Source organism: Folsomia candida, unplaced genomic scaffold (assembly GCF_002217175.1).
Source record: "Folsomia candida strain VU population unplaced genomic scaffold, ASM221717v1 Fcan01_Sc001, whole genome shotgun sequence".
NCBI lineage: Eukaryota > Metazoa > Arthropoda > Collembola > Entomobryomorpha > Isotomidae > Folsomia > Folsomia candida.
The window spans coordinates 2,061,981-2,083,423 of NW_019091193.1; the positions used below are offsets into that span (position 1 = coordinate 2,061,981).

The following is a 21,443-nucleotide window of genomic DNA, read 5'->3' on the forward strand; positions in this document are numbered from 1 at the left end:
CCATGTCTAGGATCAAGCGCTGCTGACGTCGATTTTTGACGCCATTTTAGAAATTTGCATGTAGAGATATTGGGGTTGCGTGAGATTAAAGAAACTATTATTTTTAGATTTCCAAATTATCATTTGTTCAATATCCTCACCCTCTTTTTCCGCCTCTTTTTCCAAATTATATGTCTCGTTCATCATTTCCATCGCCTCTTTCGACTTCCTCGTAAATTCAAACCGAAAAAGGATCGTGCACAGGATGGGACCCAACCATATATTATCCAGCAGCTTGTCCGTCATGACATATTCCCCCGAAAGCCCCACCTGCAGCCCTGCCATCCTCAGTCCAAGTCCAACCAGGAAGTGGACCGTCCTTCCCAAACGAAACAGGTACAGACATTTGGTCACCGTGCGTCTCAACTTGCCCTGCATTTCGACGACCTTCTCCTCCTCCCACGACGTTTTGAAGGGAACGACACAAAACGCGCAGAAGACTTCGAGCGTTAATAAGTTCATTCGATGCGCTTTTGTCAGTAACGCGTTTTTCAAGCGAAACAAGATGTGAGGCTTAATAGAGTTAAATTTCTCCATTTTTTGCTTAACAAAATTGGACTGAGAGCCAGTCTTCTACCTTCACAAAAGACATTCTACGTGTAATTAACATTCAATTCGACATAAAGGGAAGATATAAATATTCCACCCTTGAGTTAGTATATGTCTTGACTTTCCCAGGTAGTAATTATTAATTTTTATAGGTAGGTGCATATGCATGTACATACTTGCTTACCTAGGATTGAAATAAAAGGTTACAATTTCGTGTTAATTGTTAGATACACCGTTAGTATTTCCGCCGTGTCGCGATAATTGGTACCGAGCTACGTGACCTGCAACTAGATATTTGATATATGTATGTACGCGTACGTAGTCAAGTACATACATACATACATATGTATTTTAGTGGAGAAAATAGCCCAAATATTTTAGACCTGAACACAAGATCACAAGAAGATTACTCCGGCAAAAGGTTACACTCTAAATGTGGTAAACTATTTAGACATTCTTCCAGCAAAGGACAAGTTCTTCAGAAGATATTACATATGTAAGGTGTAACGCGGCCTGCCCCGTGACCTAAAATGGTGTATTGTAATGTAATATAGTATATGTAATATAGTATAGTATATTGTAATGTAGTATATGTAATGGTGTACCCAGTAATTGCACCCTTTCTACATATGCATCTTTTTCTGCATATAGAAATCCGAGGGCAAAGTGAAAATAGAAATGATCAAATCGTTTCTATTTACAAGTTTTGATAAATTAAGGTTTGGTCAATGTCATGCACACCACGGTGCGAATATTATCTCACATGTGTAAGTATGCATAAGAATACGAATAAAGTCACACATTATAAGTCACGTAGTCACCTGTCAATCATATATCAATATATCTATGTATGTACATACGTATGTACATTATGTTCAGGTAGGCACATTTGTTCAGATGAGCTATTTACATATTTACATGGTTACCTAACATACCTAATTGCTGAGTTGGCTAACATACATAAGTTTAAGAAGAGGGAATTACTCAGCAGGCACTTGATGAATACAGTTAGCCATCTGATAAAACCATTAACTTTTATCTGAGCAGTTTTATGTAAGTGCCGGGATAAAAGCATCGGCTTTTATTACGGCATAAAGTTTGACTTTCTAAAAGCTTTCACACATTTAATTAAAATTCAATGGATAAACGGTTCGATGCAGGCGACTTAATTATCTGTGTCAATGCGAAATAAACCATCACTACTATTTACGTACACCTGTTTCTCACTGTATTCATATTGTATAAGTTTTGAAAAGTTCCATTGAAATGTAGCAATGTCTTTAAGAGAACGAATTCATCAAAGTGAGCTTGTAATTTATTAAACGCTATTTCACCCGTCTTGTCTAGACATCCTCGTGTTTTAGTTAACACTTGTGCATAGGTTGGTGCATGTGCATATAATATGAGAGAGCTGTTGCTGGTTTATCCGAACGAATAAAGGGGTTGTATATCAATTTGGGTCGAAGTCATCTTCTGAATTATGTATGTATGCACGTCTAATGGTTTGATATGAAAAATACAGTTTGGATAATGCAAAAAAATGCAATAAAGTACCAGCACACTTTGCTGTGCAGCAAAGTGTGCTAGTACTCAGGGGACGTTCGTAAACTTCATAACGCAAAGTTTTGATTTTTTGGACACCCACCCACCCCCTTTAACATGTGTCACATAGGCACGATATCATTGGGCCCTGACCCCCACCCACCCCCTTTGCTTTACGAAGTTTACGAACGTCCCCTCAATTGCACAATTGAGTCCAACAATTAAATAAGTCAAAAGGGTTAAGTTGAAGAGATTATTATCAATGTAACGTTTTATATTGGTATTCGTATGTAGTATCAAGACAGTGACAAAAAATTATAGTGCTTGCTTTTAGTAAAAATTGCGTGTATGAAAACTTTTATCAATTGCAAATTTTAATTGCGTGCATGAAAGCTTTTATTACGCCAAATGTAATGCCTCGATAAAAGTCAATTTTTCTATTAGTGACTGTCATTCATCAAGTAAATATTTAATTGCGTCTCCTTAAACTTACGTAAGTCAACACTGTAATTAGCATACCCCGGCCAAATATTTTTTTATCCTACCCTACTCGTGTTGAGCTCAACATGAGTAGGGTAGGATAAAAAAATATTTGTCCGGGGTATGGTAATTAGATATTATTAACTAGGTTACAATATAAACAAAAAAGTGTCCCTCCATGTTAAGTAAATATGATCACAGTTACCCCATTAATAATATTAATTTAATATTACTGTAACTGGGACATCCCTTGATCGTTTGCATCTCATATTAACCAACTCAATAGATAGTTGCAAGAATCTTTAAATCCGCAGAAATTCGTTTGGAAAATGGGTAAAAAAATAAACCCCAAGTTAAAGAGTTAGTTTCCACAGTTTGCAAGGGTAGGGCCGCCTACCTCTTTAAGAATAACAACTTCTGTGCAGTGGAATCCACTTACCTTTGGGTGCAATTAGTAATATAATAAATTTTCTTGGAGTATTTAAAGAATTGACATATAGTGGAGAACCACTAAATAAGTATATGTAAGAAAAGCATCTAAACCTGTCATCAAAACGAGTGCGAAGAGACTAATTTTTTTAATTCATAACTAATTTGACTTTTTTTAACGTGTAACACTGGTATAACTGGTGTAACATTCTCCAGATGGAGTTATTAAATGTATGTAAAGTAAATAAAACGATCATGATGTAAAATTATTTACTCGTACATTTATAATTTGTTGTAATCAATTTTATTTAAAATACTAACTTCATTATCAGTAATACGTATCATACGTAACGTATGTATGTATGTGGCAATATTTACAAACATTTCTTAATTTAAAAATAAATTATCACATTTCCGGAATCCGGAATGACATTCACATTTACATAGATAAATATAAAACATATTAGGACCCGTTTCATTCATTACGAAGTCTTACAACATCATCGCAAAGTCCTTAAACTTTATATATTTGCATTTCTTGCACAATTACTCCTTTCATCTTACCTATTTTGCCTCTGCAATTATCAAATTTATAACCTGTTCCGCACAAAAGCTCCCTGTAAGCATGGGTGTATTACGTTTGAAATAGTTGGTCGCACCGATCCGCACTTTCAGCGGGGCGCAGCTTTTCAACCATCGCATCGACAATTTCAAATTCTTGCTCTTTCCGATCGAGTACCGCCAATCATAAAGTAGGTTTAATGAAGCTTCATGCGCATCTCCGGCACTTTTGAATTCCGTGAGGAGACAAATCATCCCGTTGAGGGCGAGTTGGGCGTGGATCGTGTAGAGGGCGAATGATACCCGCCCAAAGTAGCGGAGCAACGTGTACCAGCCGATGATGAGGATGGTCGTCCAGGCGAAAATCATGGTGGGTGTGATCACGTGGGACATACAGTAATTCATTAGACTATTGTACACCTGATAGCGGCGGTAGTAGCGAAGCGTTACTTCACCAAAAGTGGAAACCTTGGTTCTGAAAAATATAAATTTTCCGTAGTAACGTTAAAAATTTCTTCCGAAAAAAATTAGGAATTAATGGGCACAAATTTTTAATTACTTCGCCGCTCGGAGCATAAACGTCTTTAATGAGAGTGCCAGATAAAACATGGTCGACAAATTCCCCAAGGTTCCAACCGAGATAATCTGATACCTAAATATTGAATGAATAAAATTGAGATGTGAACAACTTCTGGGGTAACTTTCCACTACGTACGTTTGGATAACATTAGTATGAAATACATAAATAAATCAATACATAAATAAACTGGAAAAAGACACAAGTAAATAAATACCAGAAAAAGGTCTCGATGACGCCAGAGGTTAAGACAATTCTGTGCTCCTGGTCAGTCGATGGGACCCACGTGGTCGAATTGCAGGGAAGGAACTGCCACGAAATGAAGGCGGGTTCGCACGGATTTAGCATCGAGAACATCCCAGCCGCCATGGGGACTGAGAAGACGCAGGAATAGGCTGAGTACGTGTAGACTTGCCAGGCCTTCCCAAAAAATCCTTTAATGTAGATGGTATTCAAACCTGAGAAATATAACATTTGGCAATTTATTTAGTAGTTGGGTGAAAACTAGTTTTCGGTGGACTTAAATTAAACTAAAACACTTAATGTTAACTCGGGATTTACCACTACTTTTGTCATCACTTTTCCATTTTACTTTCCATTTGTCGAATATTAACTCCAAAGGCAAGGCTACAGTAATACTCAAGGATTGCCAGTGGTTTTACTTTGGGATATTTTACTCAACTTTCACTTCAACTTTGCGAGAACTTTTCTGTTATAAAAGTACGTACCTGTAAAAGTACATTTCGATTCTAATTTATGGAAAAGTGAAAGTAATTTTCACCGCAAATGTTTTAAACTGCTTTCATGCAACTATTTAATTAGAAATTGAAAGTTCATCATAAAAATTACGAACGAGCAGCTAATATTCAAAAAAAGTTAATTGATTTTAATTATAGTTAACTGGTTTATCATCAAAACCTGTGGTTTTCATCTTCGAGTTGTTAGCCTAGCTAACCAAATTTTATATTTCGGTGATTTTTACAAACCTATCGTTAGATTATCAGTTTTAGATTATTCGACACCATTTTCATAAGAGCAACCAATTTAAGAAAATAATTTTGCTACTATAATAGATCTTGTCATATTAAGTTTGCCACATAAAGAAAAAGAGAAAGGTGAAAGCACGGTGAAAGTACTAGTTTTCGTTTTAACTTAAAATTACCAATGGAAAAGTAATGGGAAAGTAAAGTGAACGTTGATGGTAAGGAGAAAGTAGAAAGCATAAGTTAACAACAGGCGTAAATTCCAGAAGATTTGTGTATTCTTAAGATCACAGATATCGCAAAATTGACATGTACTGCATATATACATACATAAGTACATCAAAAATCCACTACATATGTATCATTAAATCGTTTTTTATAATGCTAGAATTTTTTTAAAGTCCTCACCCTCTTTTTCCGCTTCTCTTTCCAACTTATGCGCCTCGTTCATCATTTTAACCATCTCTTTCGACTTCCTCGTCAATTCGAACCGAAAAAGGATCGTGCACATGATTGGACCCATCCACCCGTAATCCAGCAGCTTGTCCGACATGACATACTCCCCCGAAGGCCCCACCTGCAGCCCTGCCATCCTCAATCCAAACCCCACCAAAAAATGGAACGTTCTTCCCAAATGAAACAGATACATAAATTTGGTCACCGTTCGTCTCAACTTGCCCCGCACTTCGACGACCTTCTCCTCCTCCCAGGACATTTTGAAGGGAACGATGCAAAATGCGCAGAGTACTTCGAACGTGAGTAAATTCATTCGATACGCTTTTGTCAGTAACGCGTTCTTCAGGCGAAACATGACGTGGCGCTTAAGGAAGTCCATTTCTCTCATCTTTTTAAATAAAACTAAAGGGGACGCCAGTTTTCTAGGTTCACAAATGATATTCGACTCTTTACGAACGTTCCGTTCGTGTATCGTTCTGTTGAGGGATGATGCGCTTGCTGAAGGTAAGTATTCCACCCTGGAGGAATTATGATTATTTTTAGTTGATTTCTGATAGCCGCGAGACATACGGACTTTTGTAGTTTTGTGACTTTCTCCCGCAGCTATTTTTAATATTTACAACTATGTTTGCACGTACGTACATGTACAGCGAATACCTGTTTCTAGTTGTTATACAAAAGGTTGCAATTTCATGTTAATTGCAACATCTTCAGTATTTGCATGGTGTCTCGATAAATGTTGTTTGCGTGACATGCAACATGCAATTATTGAAATATGTATGCATTTTAGCAGAGAAAGTAGACAATTGTTTGACACAGTAGATAAATTCATATTCTTGAACAGGTTGCACTACTTGGACAGTGAATTTAGAAACAACTGGATCTCTTTTACTGGTAAAACTCCGCATGTGAATCGGATTAAAAGTTTAGCTAGGAATTTAACGATGTTTTTTTCTTGCACGCAAGGTAACCACTCAACCAAGCTAAAATTAACTTCTTACTTGCTAACCGTTTTAACGAGAGGAACAATTCATAATTTCTTCTCGGGTTAAAAGGTTATAACTCAAGGATGATAAGCTTAATTATCTGACAGTGGAAAACAATTTCACAATGGAATAGATATGATGTAAGATGAAGGGCGGAACTTCTCGTTACCTGAAATAGGTGTGTTTGTTCCAAGTAGTTCCACCTTTTCTGTCTTATTCTTCAATTATCTGAAAATCATGGGTTGGTCAGGACGGAAATAGACCCGATTTGTAGATAAAGGGCGGTATCGATTTTGCACAAAGTGCACACAATTGATGTGAATATTATGGACTAAGTTGGCATTACGGACAGTATGCATACATTACGTAAATATGTTTACAAAACTACTTATGTCATACGTAACAGTAACACGACGTGGTACGCGTTTCACCATATTGAAATTGATACATATGTCTGCTATTTAGACACATGGTTTAACATACTAAATTGCTATGTTGCTTTTGCTAATGATAGTAGTGAAGATTCATGTCGCTTTGATACAGGTGATTTAAAATGCCTGCATGCAACCTTCTATTAATTACATATATGAATGAAAGCTTTTATCAAGATGAATTTAATGGCCTGAATGAAAGCTTTTATATCGGCAATTAAAATTGTCTCGGCACATGTGAATGCTTTTATCGGGTCTGGGGAAATCGTCGAATAGGATCTCGTCGAAAATTCAGGTTTTGGTGGGAACAAATTAATTAGGTAAATTAAAATTAAATTACAAATTATAAAACCTATCAGTACAGCTTTGCTTAGCCCGAACCAGGATTAGTAAACCCATATTTCTCAGTATATTTAACTTCATATTATTTCATGAGAAAGCAGTAAGGATCTCTGGTCCAAATTTCAGCTTTCTACGTTAATTTCTAAAAATCGATATGGGTTATCCCATAGGGTCGCGCTAGATAAAAATTTCACCAATTTCATGTCACATTCTTCCATTAGGACCCATAAGCAACCTCTCCACCAAATTTCAGCTCGATATGACAATTTCGAAAAATCAGTACGGGTCACCCCCTAGGGTCCCTCAAGTTGAAAATTTTTCCATCTTGAACTCATTTTTATCTATTACGAGCCATTAGCAACCTCTGTGCCAAATTTCAGCTTTCTACGACAATTTTGAAATTTCGGTGCGTAATACCTCTCCCACTCCGATGACCCCCACCGGTCCAAAACTTTTCTGATCGAACCCATCTTCGAACTCGGTCGTTGCATTGCCCAGATACATGTCTGTACCATATTTGGTCCAAATCCGTCAACTCGTTCGAGAGTTATCGAAAGACAGACGAACAGACGGACGGACGGACATGACGATTACATAAGCCCTGGTTCGGGCTAAAAATTGAAAAATTGAAATTCGTTTGTAATGCATAGAACCTTTGAACAAAAGCGTGTATTATCCTATCCACTGGTGTCCTTAGTTTGTACTTTGATTGGACTTTTTTTATGCTATTGATTTCATGCATAGTTGCTTCATCATATTCGACATGAAACTCAATTTTTGGAGTAACTTTAACTCCAAAAGAGTGAGTAACTTTTCACGAGTATTGAAATTTAAAAGAAACTGGGATTGTAATTGAATTCATATTCAACTACAAAACAAAGCAACCATCAGAGTTCAGAGTCTGATCATCAGAACTCAAGAATATGAAAAATTACTAAAATTCGAGCAAGATAGGATTGTTGGCGTAGATTCTGGTACAGCTAGGTTAGCATTTGGTTACTCTTTGAGGGGGTGCAGCGGGCAAACTGGGACCCACTGACCCCAACGCTTCCAACCAACTCTTCCCCACTTTTTTCACATTCATTCAGTGGGATGAAGATCTGGTATTTGCAACGGCGTGTGTTTAAAATTATGTGGTCCAAGTCAATAGAACCATCGTTTCTTGGGAAAGTTTGTGTGATATTTGGAATTAGTAAAAATATTTAATGTCAAACTTGAAAAATGGGCAATTTTCCCCTTTGAAAAGATTGGAAGTGAGGTTTGCTTACTCCGCTTGGTAGGAATCGCCCATTTTCATAATTTGAACTCTAGGCTTTAATGTGGGCTCCACATACATAAATAACGTCTAGTTTGTCACGAGGATATATAACTCTTTAAAATAAGAGCACCTCCCATAACAATGCTACTCACTAATATGCACTTATACAATAAAATGTCCGTTTACTTATTTATGTTTGGATGCATACTTATCCCAGTAAGATAATGCGCATGCTGTATAAAATCGAAACCCCCCTAATTTACAAATCGGGTCTATTTTCGTCCTTATCAGCCTCTGATTTTCAGATATAAATTAAGTTACTAAAGGTGGAATTACTGGGTATAAATATGTGCAACTATTGACATGTATTTTAAGTCACGAGAAATCTTGCCTGTACATCTTACATACATATGTACTACTTATCTGCCCAAGGAAACGGTAAGAATATTTAGTTTATCATCGTTAAGGTATCCCCTTTTAAAGCGAAAAGAAGTTATAAATTGCACCGCTTACTAATTAAGACACAGCAATAAAGAGTTAATTTTAATTTGGTCTGCATACATATGTAAATATAGGCTGACAACCTCAGATAATGAAATAGGAAAAGTCCTACCAGAACTTATTTACATAAGTGCATACACACCTCTAAATATTAATATGTAATAGCTGAGTGGGAAAGTCACAAAATGGTAAAACTCCCCTGCAATCTAGGTATACTGGTAAATTTGGGATGGTTGGGTATGCATAAATACATGCATTCATAAAACCGGGCAAAACTTGGGAGTACAATAAATATTGCATATAATATCTATTATATATGCAATGTGAGAATATGTAAATTGGGAGACCTACTTTATTAGAGGAACGGGGGAACAAGAACACATTCCGGTTGGTAAAATTTTTCCAAGCTTATTTATAGAAAGGTAAGTCTGATATGTACATACCTTCGTCTTGCTGGCTGGACTGACCTACGTCAACTGTGGAATTGTACATATGCCTATGCACACATGCCACCACTTTTACTTTACAAACCAAGGGAAAGTGGGATGGTTTTTTACTTACTATCTTTCTACTGCGAACATGTATGTAAATATGTATGTAATTGCCAAACTCGTTTAGTGGTAATAAATTATTTAATTGTGACGTTTGTAGGTATTGTGGCCCGGTTTTTGGCAAACGTAGGCTTATACATTATATCGCTAGGAAGAAGCATTATTATCCAGAAAAATTGGAAACAATGTGCGGGAATAAGTGTGAAATATTAACTTTTAGTACGCACACAATATGCACAATTATGTACATAGATAGCTGGTATAGTCACGCAGATATTGATTTCTCGAGATTAAAGTTGCTATCACTTGGTACTAAAGTTATAACGGCTCGCACAAATTGGCTCCCTACGCGTAGGGGGCAAATTTGTAGGAATGTACTACAGTGGAGTGATATTGATAAATATTACCGAGTAGTTTACGCGGTAATACTTATCAATCTCACTCCACTTTAGTAGATTCATCCTTATCAATGTAACTTGGTTTTATTTGGATACTGGATTTCAAATCTGTACGAAATTTAGTTTACTATTTCCTTAATTTGTATATATTTCAGCCCAAGTGTATGCACTTACAGAAATATATATGTTCTTATTTAGTAGTTCTTACACTCTTAAAAATGCAGTATTAGAATACCAAGCGGTATCCACATACCTACATATGTATGACTCTAACAGCGTGGTATTGATAGATTTGCGGATTTTTCCAGCCCACGGACCCCAGCCCGTGGGAGTCCAGCCCACCATTTCTAGCCCGTGATTAACTCCAGCCCGCAATCTCCAGCCCACCAACTCCAGCCCTTAATTATCTCCAGCCGTAATTATTTCCAGCCCCAATACTAAATGAATATCAAAACGGGATTTCGAGTATGCTTAGTCCTTGTGCCACCACACAAGCTGGAAAACCGAGTCGTCAGCAAGGGAGCCACACCCTTGTACCCCATTTTGGGTTATAGTGCAAAAAGCAGTCATTATATACATCTGGAGAGAAAATCCAATCGAGCTGAAATTTGGCAAAGAGGCTGCTGTTGATCCCTAATAAAAGGATATGAAGTGAAATTGGTAAAATTTTTGTCTAGAGCGACCCTATGGGGTGACCAATACCGATTTTTAGAAATCGTCGTAAGAAGTTGAAATTCGACAGGGTGATAGTTGGTGGATTCTCATGAAATAATATGAAGTCAAATATGAACAAAAAGTAACCAGAGGTACTAAGGGGTGACCAACACCGATTTCTAAGAGTTTATACCTAGTCTAACCATAAGAAGTGATAGTAGAGCGTAGTATTTGACCTGGTCAACATAAAATTAAAATGTATGTTGCAGTATGTACCTGCATTCAGTGGCTATCATTGTTGTTAACCTCATTTGCCTGACTTCACGAGGTCAAAAGCTAGAGGAGCTTTACCACACGCGCGCGACAATAAGTTTTCACATTTTACGCGAGACAAAAAATTCACAATGTTAGATATAGGGTAGAAATTCAAGGACAACTACGATCTGGTTGCCCAACCTATTAAATTAACCCTAGGGACTGTGACTATTTATGACATAAAAGTTCCGGTTGTCCAATGTCAAGGAGGACTACAGTGATGTCCGAAGCTTTGAACGCCAGAATAGCGCAAAATCTCTATCTGACGCCGAAGACTTTGGCCATACAAATGACCTTTCAACTTTAGAAATGAGATGAGCACTGAAAAATGATCCTAAGATGGAGGCCTTTTATAGTAGAAAGCGTCACGCGCTACAGATTTCCCAGACCCAAGCTAAGGTCAATAAATCGACCTCCCTCTCCCAGCGGTACGGTATAAAAACAAACAAAATTTTCCATTTACCGATGGGAATTTCTTTAAGATGGAACCATATTTCCACAAAAAAGAAGCAGAATTTATGCTAAATATTCTTAGGGTTAGTTGATTACGAAAAGGAGATCGAATGTTATCTTATCGGGCTGCATTCATGGTTTTGGCGGGAATAGGCGGAATCGGACAAAAACCGCCCAATTTCCTCGATTATGGAGAGGAGATAGTTAAAAAAAATATTTGATTAACGTCATAATGAAGATAGAACACCCCCTCGACCAGTCCATATTGGGTGGAAAGCCACCGACCTATGTGCAGGGCCCCACAGCAAAAATGCAGCGAAATTAGTGAAAACCTGGCTGAAGAAATTTATTTCTGACTTCATTTCCGATTTAAGTTTGTCCTTGGTATTTTCGAACCGAAATTGATTTCACAACCAAATCATGATTAAAGTTGAGGAAAAGGTCTGTTCTGAGCCCCATCGAAGTGTCAGGGTCACAAAAAAATTTCTGACCCGGGAATGATACACTTTTTCAATAAATTTCGTGCGTATTTTTGATAGAGGCTTCTCCTCTGGTAACCAATTTCTAATGGTCACAAGAGGAATATATTTTCAAGTCTGATACATGTTTCCTACATGAAATTTAACTGGCTATTCAATGGAATAAAAATAAATTTGAAATTCCTTAAAACTAACCTAATATCGTCATCTACTCTACTATCACTTTTTAAGTTGAGACTAGGTACATTCAGCTCAAATTTAGTATGGAGTCGAAAAATAAATTGAAAATTAGAATATAGGAGGGTTAAATTTCAAAATTTTTGAAAAGAACATTTTAAGAAACTTGAGTTTTCTAATAAATCCTGGTTCGAGCTAAGCAAAGCTGTACGGATAGATTTTTATACACGGGCTGAAGATATTTACGGGCTGGAAATAATTACGGCTGGAGATAATTAAGGGCTGGAGTTGGTGGGCTGGAGATCACGGGCTGGAGTTAATCACGGGCTGGAGTTAATCACGGGCTGGAAATGGTGGGCTGGACTCCCACGGGCTGGGGTCCGTGGGCTGGAGTGTTCCGCACACCGTATTGATAGCTTGATGTAAGAAAAATCACCATGTCGGTGGCAAATTTTTACGGACCAGTATGAGTTTAATACCAAGCTGTAGCAAATTTAATACCGAGAAATCAATAGCAGCCTGACTATACCAAATTTTCAACACATATATCCATATTTCTTACCCAATTAAAAAAGTATCGGTCACCAGAGGAGGGTCAAGATCAATATTTTGTAATACCCGACCAAAGGCTTTGTCTACACAGGGCTGTAATATTTGCACAAAAAAAATCCAATTTCAGTCAAAAACGGTGAGCTGGTTAAACTTACCAATAATTTCTCAGAAGCGTCGGAACGCACAAAACTCAATTTATTAATATCGTGCGACCTTCTTTGGAAATCCATAATTTTATTAAGTTGCGCGGTAACAATTTGGCTCCAAATTAATTATTAGTATGCGTAACGAGCATTGTTTCCTAAGCTGCATGTTAATAGGCACTTAAATTCGGTAATTAAAATTTTGTGCGTGGGTGAAATCGGAATTCATCAGGGCAAAACACACATAGTAGTCAACTTTATACCTTAAGTCAATCCTGTCTCTCCAAAATACCCAGGCACCTCATTAACGCATCTTTGCGTACGTCAGCAAATTTAAATTTGCATGAAAACTCATAGTCAGTGGCCGCGAACGTTGTGAGGACATCTTGGGACACAAAAATTGTGGGATCGGGGAGGGTTTATATAACATGGGCAGTTGATGAGGACATCGAATAACCATGGGGACATTGTCCCTCTGTCCCCCCGCTTCGGCGGCCACTGGTCATGGTTACTGTGACACAGCTGAACCTGAGATGTCAAGCTTTATTCGGCAGACTATCCACTCTAATAAAGCGTTAGTGTTAAGTCGCTGACTGAGTCCCTGTGGCTCTCAATGCAAGTTGCCCCGTAGAGGAGACAAAGAGGAAAGCGGAGCAAAAACTGCATGCATGAATTTTCTGCATGAGTCTCACTTCGCCTGCACGTGACTTTCGCGTACGTACACTTGCCATCAAACTCAAATTAAATGTTTTAATATATAAACACAGTGTGCAAGTAAATTGAGTGTGCAGTATACATACATACATCACATCACTCATCAATAGTGGTTATCATGATAAGTGATCTTGATAAACACTATTAATTAATTATTTTAGTTTGAGACACTCCACCTGCAACGAGTGGCATATCAATTCGAATGTATTTTTGACGCTAAATCCAACGCCGTTAATGGTTTTGACCTCCGAGGCCCGCGTGACCTTCCCGTGACCGTGGGGGGTAAATATGGCTTATTCGTGATGTCGCATATCAATTCGAATGTATTTTTGACACTAAATCCAACGCCGTTAATGGTTTTGACCTCCGAGGCCCGCGTGACCTTGCCGTGACCGTGGTGTCCAAATATGGCGTATTCGTGATGTCGCATATCAATTTGAATATATTTTTGACGCTGAATCCGAATCCGTCAATAGCTTGGCGTTAATTGTAGAAGCTAACGGGGTTTATGGAACTTAACGGGAGCGTGAAGCGTGGGAATTTAAATAGTTAGCTATGCAGTTACTCCCACGCGACGGGAATTTAAGTAATTAGCTATTCAACTACTCCCACAGAGGGAAATCAAATTGTACTGTGACCAGATTAATTAAAATGCAGCATGACTTGGGCAAACCCTCACTCTGATGTATGCATGTGGTATGATCTCCAGTGGGAATTATTTAAAGTATAGTATGACGAATTTTTCGCTTTGGGCACACCCCCCACTGGAACCCTAGAACCCGGCCTTGGCCGGGCTATACGCTAGTACATCATAAATTTAGAAGAGATGCAGTAAAGGTCATCACTTATTTAAAATGATGTCTATAAAATTATAAAATCTGAAGGTTTTGTAAAATAATTTTACAAACTTTTGCAAAATACGAGATCCCCTTTATCTGAGTAAGTTTTAAAAAATGTGTAACTAATTTTCCTTCAAAATATTTGTACAATTTTGTAAAAGTTTATAAGTCTACAGAATTTATAGATGATACAATGTTACCAAGGACCTGGTGACTATGACAAAATATGTACGTGTGTAACTATATCAAGTCCCCTCTGTGCGGTTTATACTTTACATTAAATTCTTTACCTACTTTAAATCTAGTCAAGTAGGGAAAAAGTATGCCAATGTTTTAACATGTGCATGTTTACAATGCCAATATTTGTTCGTATTTGCCAATTCAAAAACGATATATGGGATGTCAGAACTCTTCATGTGTACATATGTAAGTTGCAAAGTTTTTAGTGTGATTGGTATTATTTATGTAGAATCACTTTGATGTACTGTACACATCCCCCTTGTAAGGATACAGGTACATAAATTGAACTAACCGATAATTGCACATTGAAATTCGAAAAATGAAAAACAACGCCTAATGGAAACTAATGGGATTTCCCAATTACATACACTCTAAATGAAAGTTGTGTAAAATGTATCTAACCGTCGGATAAGTTTTACCCAATTGTTGTGCCATCATATATTTTACTCAACCTTGAGTAAATTTTGCGCAGCTTTCATTTAGAGTGTACATATGCATGTACAATCTAATTGTTCCCCAGGAACAACTGGATTGGCAATCCAGGTTGGCAATCATCTTGACCCAAGATTATTACGTAAGTAGATATTCCAGCAATTCCCCAGAATTAACGAGGAAATTGGTATAGACGCGCAGTCGTATCAGAACTTTCGACAATAATGAGTATTAAAATTTAAATAATTAAACTTCAATTTGGTATCATGAGCTAAAATCTTACCTAAATTTGGAAATTTGTTACTAGATATTCTCACTCGGATGCTTACAGCCTAAATAGTCTACTATGTACATATGTACATTTCGCAAAACTTGTGCGTGTTTTTACATAAGGTATGGTCGGTTAGGAAAGAACCTTTAAAAAAATATATTTATTCGTATGAAAGAAAAATTGCCACTGACAATGGAACCTTTTTTCAAGCTACACCGGGATTGACTAACGAGTTATATCAAAAAATCAAGCCGAAAATTAGCAATCACATGGCGCTTATCGTTCCGTTGAATGGCCCCTTTGAAGAAAAATATTGGGGGTCAAAGTCCCCACGAGCGCCGTGGGTTTTCGCCTAGTGGAGGAAAAGGGAGAGAAAATTTAATAAAAAATTGAACTTTGCCGCCAATATTTTCCTTCAAAGGCGCCATTCAACGGAATGATAAGCGCCATGTGATTCCTAATTTTTGGCTTAATTTTTTGATATACCTCGTTAGTCAATCCCGGTGTAGCTTGAAAAGAGGTTCCATTGTGAGTTGAAACGCGGTAGTTTTCTAGTCCATGCGATTACAGAGGGTTGGGCAAGAAGAAGGAGCCACTTGAATTTTGGGGGTGGCGTATGATACACACTTGCGGCATTTTCAAAATTTGCATATGTCATACCCAGATTGTTTACGAAAATTTTGCACTATTCACATTTTCCCTGTGGTTAAAAATGCCCCTACAGCACCCCCCAGAGTGCGAGGCACTAATAAAAGTGTTTTCCAAAGACATATTGAGCCAGAGAGCGATTGTTGGAAAATTTGCTGCAAATAGATTTATCGTCGGTCGAAAGTACGTTTCTAATGTACTTAAAAACGTTGGAATCAAGCGGAGGGCAAAAGCGGTTAGAGCTCCACCCACGGAAAGGATACCCAAGATCCGCCTGAACCAAAAAGTTGATCCAGAAAATCAATTTTTTTCACCAAAACGGTAAATCCACCAACTAAAAGTTACATGGCGAAAATGTTAAACGTTAGTAGGAGAACAGGTTCTAGGGTCATTCGCAATGACCTACAGCGAGTGACTCGTAGGAAATCCCGAGATAATGCTCTCAACCAACTTATTTCTCACAAAATAGCAGCCTACGCGAAGGATTTTAAAAAAAGTTTGGGTATAACAATTATTCCTACTACAGAAACTCTCGTTAGTTCCTCTGATATCAATCCGATGTTTTTTTTGGATTCGAGTACTTAAAACAGCCTTCTTGAAAGGAAAACGCTTGCGTTTTGATGGCCTTTGGAAAAGTGTTCAGGACGAGTGGTGCAGAATCACTCTGAAAATGGTGTCAAATGTCAAGACTGGTTGGAAAAAGCGACTGAGGCTCGTTAGATAAACTAAAGGGCTTCACACTGAACCAATTACCAAACTTCACAAACGAATAATAAAGCCGCAATAAATTCAGGCAAAGTGGCTCCTTCTTCTGTCCCACCCCTCTGTAACTACCCATATCCGAAAACCGGAAGTCGATATCTCGACTAGTTCAAAAATGAGGACAAAAAATCGAGAACAACTCGCAAAAAACATTTGCCACTACTACGAAAAAGTGTGCGAGCGCGTCCGGATAATGGTTTATAGCCACTTCGAAAGAGAAAAAATTCATAATGGTGCAATTTTCAGAGTTTTAGATATGTATGAGGAGAGCAGGAATGCTGAATTCACAAAATTAAAAAATGGTCCTGCTCGTGTAGCGACCCCCAAAGTGATGCATAGGTTTCATAAAGAATAAAAAAATAGCCTTTGGATATCAGATGGTAATTTGGGCCACAAATTGAAAATAGCAAAATTGTGTTTACATGACATTAAAGCCACGAAGTTGGGGGTCAAATCCTATAAGGCAACACCTGCACCAAAGTACAACCAAGGTCAGCAAAAAAGAGCAAAGCCCAGCTCTCGGCAGATTGCTTAAAAACGAGTCAAGCAAAACATGCCCATGATTCTGGTAATGGATGATGAGACCAAGTGCTCGATTGATCCAGATGAAGTCCCTGGGAGGAAGTACTACTCATGTACTAATAAGAAAACGTTTAAAGATTCCTTCAAGTACACGCTGAAGTCAAAATTTCCCACAGAGCACATAATCGGGCTAGCATTGGACTCATTGGGGGACGTCTCAAAGCCGTTCGTGACCACAGCCACCATGACCTCGGAGAGATATCTGAACGATTGTGTAAAGAAGATCTTGATCCCCTTTATCAATAATCGTAATGTACTTTTCTGACCGGACACAGCAACCTTTCATTCTTCAAAAGTTGTTCTGGACTACCAGTGGTCGAAAAAAATCGATTTTGCTGCAAAAAAGGAATATGCTCCCCACGTCCCTCGGGCAAGACCAATTGAACGATTTTGGGCATTATGCAAGAGATAATATAGTCGTCGAACAAAACCAGTCAAAAACTTGAGAGAATTCCGTCAGATTTTGTCACGCAACTCAAAAGAAGTAGCGAGAAAGAGTGGCAAAGCACTTCTGGGGACCGCGAGACAACAAATTCGCCAGATAGGAAGGATGGAGGTATTTGGACCGTACGAAGCAAAAAATTGGACTCTAAGGACCTTGTTTATAACCCCTGAAAATTTATTTGAAATTAATTAAGTTTTCCGGATTTTACAGGCATTTTTGAAAAGTTTCTTTCCTAACCGACCATACTATATTTAAACGATATGTGTCATCGGTATCAAGTTGATACTATCAACTAGCTAATGAGGTGTGTATTTTGGACTACATTTCTAAACCGTGTCGCTTAGTAATGTGTTTGCAAATTCGTGTCAGTATTTGCATTTAGATACATATCTATGTTTTTAATGAGCGTACTCACGACGTCTTACACATTTAGCATGCAACTCATTTAGGAAATTTTCACGTCAATGCCCAAGCAAAAGTCGAAGTATAAAAAAAGTGTGACATGGGGGATTCGCAAAAAACTATTATTTCACAAACCTGTACAATCAGTTCTGTTTTAATTAAGTTTCCATAGATTCCAGGGTAAAACATTATTAAGCGAATACTTTGTTCGTCTATCCGTCTGTCTGTAAGAAAGATAACGGGCAAAACGGATCGAGATAAATAATCGAGATCGGGGAAAATAATTACCATGAAATTGCAACCTTTTGTGTAACCAGTAGAAACAGAAACAGTACCTGGAAATATATGTATGGAAATATATGTACGTATACCTAAATATAAATAACAGTAGCTGGGTGAGTAAGTCACAGAGCGACAAAAGTTCACATTTTTCGCTATGAATTACCTAAAACTAAGCATAATTACTCTCGGGTGGAATATTTACCTTTAACAAGAACGTACTATCCCATCTAATCCAAAATTGTAATACTTGGATATGTATATGTAAAACAGGGCAAAAATGGAGAGCACGATCTTCTTATGTAATAAATGACAACGTTGTGTGTCAATGTAAATAAGTATTATCAAAGTTTGAGTATCTTCTTCATTTTTTAGACAGAAATGACGTTTGCGCTGCGAGAGGAATGCATTAATTACATTGACGAAGTTTCGTTCACAAAATTTTGCTCACTTTCTTTAATGGTGCCAACTTGGCGTGAATGTTGTGTAATTATTATTCCCGTCTTCAATTTTATTTTACACCTTTGGAAATTTCAGAATGAATTTATTGTTATCACAAGTTACTTGCAATTATTTTAAAATGTGGCAAATATATTTTTCCTTTAGTACAGTCTTTAGATGCAATTGTCGAGTACGGAAATGTTTCGTATGTAGCTTGTTTTTGGAAAAGTATAATACATACTTCGGTCTCGCAGGCTTGACTGACCTACACGAACTTTGGAGTTGTACATACTGATCCGCAATTACTTTTTGAATAAGGGAAAATTAGAATGGTTTTTTACGATTTTTAAACTGCCAATATGTATGTATGTAGCTGACTGCCAGTCTGGATAAATTAACTAAATATGTCGTTGCTACATGGTCCTGTGCCCTGTTTTTCACAAACTGATATACCGTAAATACCCTATTTATAGTCGGGTCTTGAGCCCAAGTTTTTAAAGTTTAATAACCATGTTTCTAATTATGGCATTCGTTTTAGGCCTATTTTTAAATGCTTCAAGTTATGAATGACTGAAAAATAAATTAGCCAGGTCTCCAATTATGCCGGCTTTTAATTGTACCCGGATTTGTACCGTGTTCAGACCCGGCTGCAAATGGAGTATCTACGGTATTGCATCGCTTTGGAGGTTATATTATTATCCAGAAAATTGCAACTAATTCTGGAATCAGTGTTAAATATTAAGTTTTAAGCGCGTATATATGTCAGGAGACTTACTTAAATCGCCAAAAATGGTCATTGTCAGATAGCCAAAACTGAGGTGAATGGCGATTTTGGGCATTATAAATTTAGATGAAATGCAGCAAAAGCCTTAGTAAAAACTCTGACTATGCATTTTATATTTTTCATTAACTACTTTAACAACTTTAAAGCAAGGAAAAGTATTATAAAGTTGCATGTGCATAAGTACAGTGCCAATATGTTTGTCAATTCAGGAACAATGTCTGTGGCAGAACTTTGTGTGTCGGTAAAATTAAAGTTTTAGTGTGATTAGACTGATTTACAGGGGTGGGCAGAATACTTTCGTTGTAAGATACAAGATGATACTTTCTTATGTAGATAATATACATGAAAGACACCGGATATAAAATACATCTTGTTCAAGTACATATACAGCATACAAGATACTTTGCTTAAAAATTAGTAAGTAGTCAAGATGCAAGATATGTACATAATATGTATCTTAAGATATCTACTAAATATTATAGTACTATCTTTTTATGTTGGTATTCATATTCAATTAAAAAGTAATATTGAACAATTTAAATACAGAAACTCTATTCAGTACAAAATGTGAAATTCGTTCCGTAATCACTTTAAAAATTTTATAGCAAGTGTCCTTATTTCAAAAAATTTGGAAATTTGGAAAAACCAGGTCTAAATATACCTAAATAAAATACTTATGTATACCTTTGCGACATTCATAATATTTTTACAGCATTTCTGCTCAACGTATAATTTCCATTCATGTAATACATATCTATTTTAAATAAGCATAAGTATGTACATATCATGTAAATACGCAACATATGTATGTGTTAAATAGTATCTACATAAATACTGTATTGGGCGTAGCAAATATTTATAGTATTTATAAAATAATACAATATGTATGTATATGTACACATGAATGGGTTTGGATATGTACATATTATCACAATTTATCACATCATAAAAATTAAGTGGATTATCTTACAAATTACGAGTAGGTATTAGTTAAACATGCAGAAAAGGAAGATAAATTGCATTAAAAATCTATATTAATGTTTGTTTTATTTTTCGAGATTTTGTATATGGCATTCTCTGATCAGGCGACGAAAATAGGTACAAGTTTAAAATACTATCTTGTATCTTCTATCTAACTTTTGTCCTGCCAAAATACATATCTTGCCCACCCCTGTTGATTTAGGATCACTTTGTGTGTACCTACACATCGCCCTTTGTACACTCAAACACTATATTGAGCTAACGAAAAATGGCAGATTGAAATTTGAAATATTGAAAACAGCGACTAATGGCATTTTCCAAATTGCAATTCAATTGTTCATGGCTACCCCAGAATGCAATAATCCTGACCCAATAGTTTAGCTTGAGCAATTCTCCAGAATTAAAGAGGATATGTTGGTACGTGCATCGCCCAGAAACATCCGAAATTTCTCCACTAATTATATTTAAAACCCAAATAATTAAACTTTAATTTAATTTTCAGGCTTTATATCTTTTAAATATTTTAGACTTTCTTAATTTTGGTATCGAAGAAAGTCTGTTGCAAAATTTAACTACTTAATTTGAATAGTTACATTAGGATTTTTTTCGATTAATTCTAACTTAGCCAGATCAGTATTTCGCCTGCTATTCCTGTGTAATTTCACTTAGGTATGTTGCATTTTATTCCAAAATTACAATTAGCAGGTCAATAACTATGAATTCTATGATGGTGACGGCGCCTTTAAAATATGCCGAAATAAATTACG

General features: G+C 36.9%; 2 protein-coding genes across 2 annotated transcripts; both read right to left on the reverse strand.

The window, feature by feature from the left end:
* Positions 1–3,412: 3,412 nt before the first annotated feature.
* LOC118433990 lies at positions 3,413–4,244 on the reverse strand. The gene is made up of 2 exons (XM_035846570.1): positions 4,160–4,244; positions 3,413–4,075 (listed from the first exon to the last, which is right to left on the reverse strand). Exons 1-2 carry the CDS (start codon positions 4,207–4,209, stop codon positions 3,604–3,606), a joined length of 522 nt encoding a protein of 173 aa, XP_035702463.1. The 5' UTR covers positions 4,210–4,244; the 3' UTR covers positions 3,413–3,603.
* Positions 4,245–4,252: 8 nt separating this feature from the next.
* Positions 4,253–6,323, reverse strand: LOC118433974. Its single transcript, XM_035846529.1, has 3 exons — positions 5,569–6,323; positions 4,395–4,635; positions 4,253–4,307 (listed from the first exon to the last, which is right to left on the reverse strand). The coding sequence occupies exons 1-3, from the start codon at positions 6,182–6,184 to the stop codon at positions 4,253–4,255; spliced, it is 912 nt and encodes a 303-aa protein (XP_035702422.1). The 5' UTR covers positions 6,185–6,323.
* Positions 6,324–21,443: the final 15,120 nt, after the last annotated feature.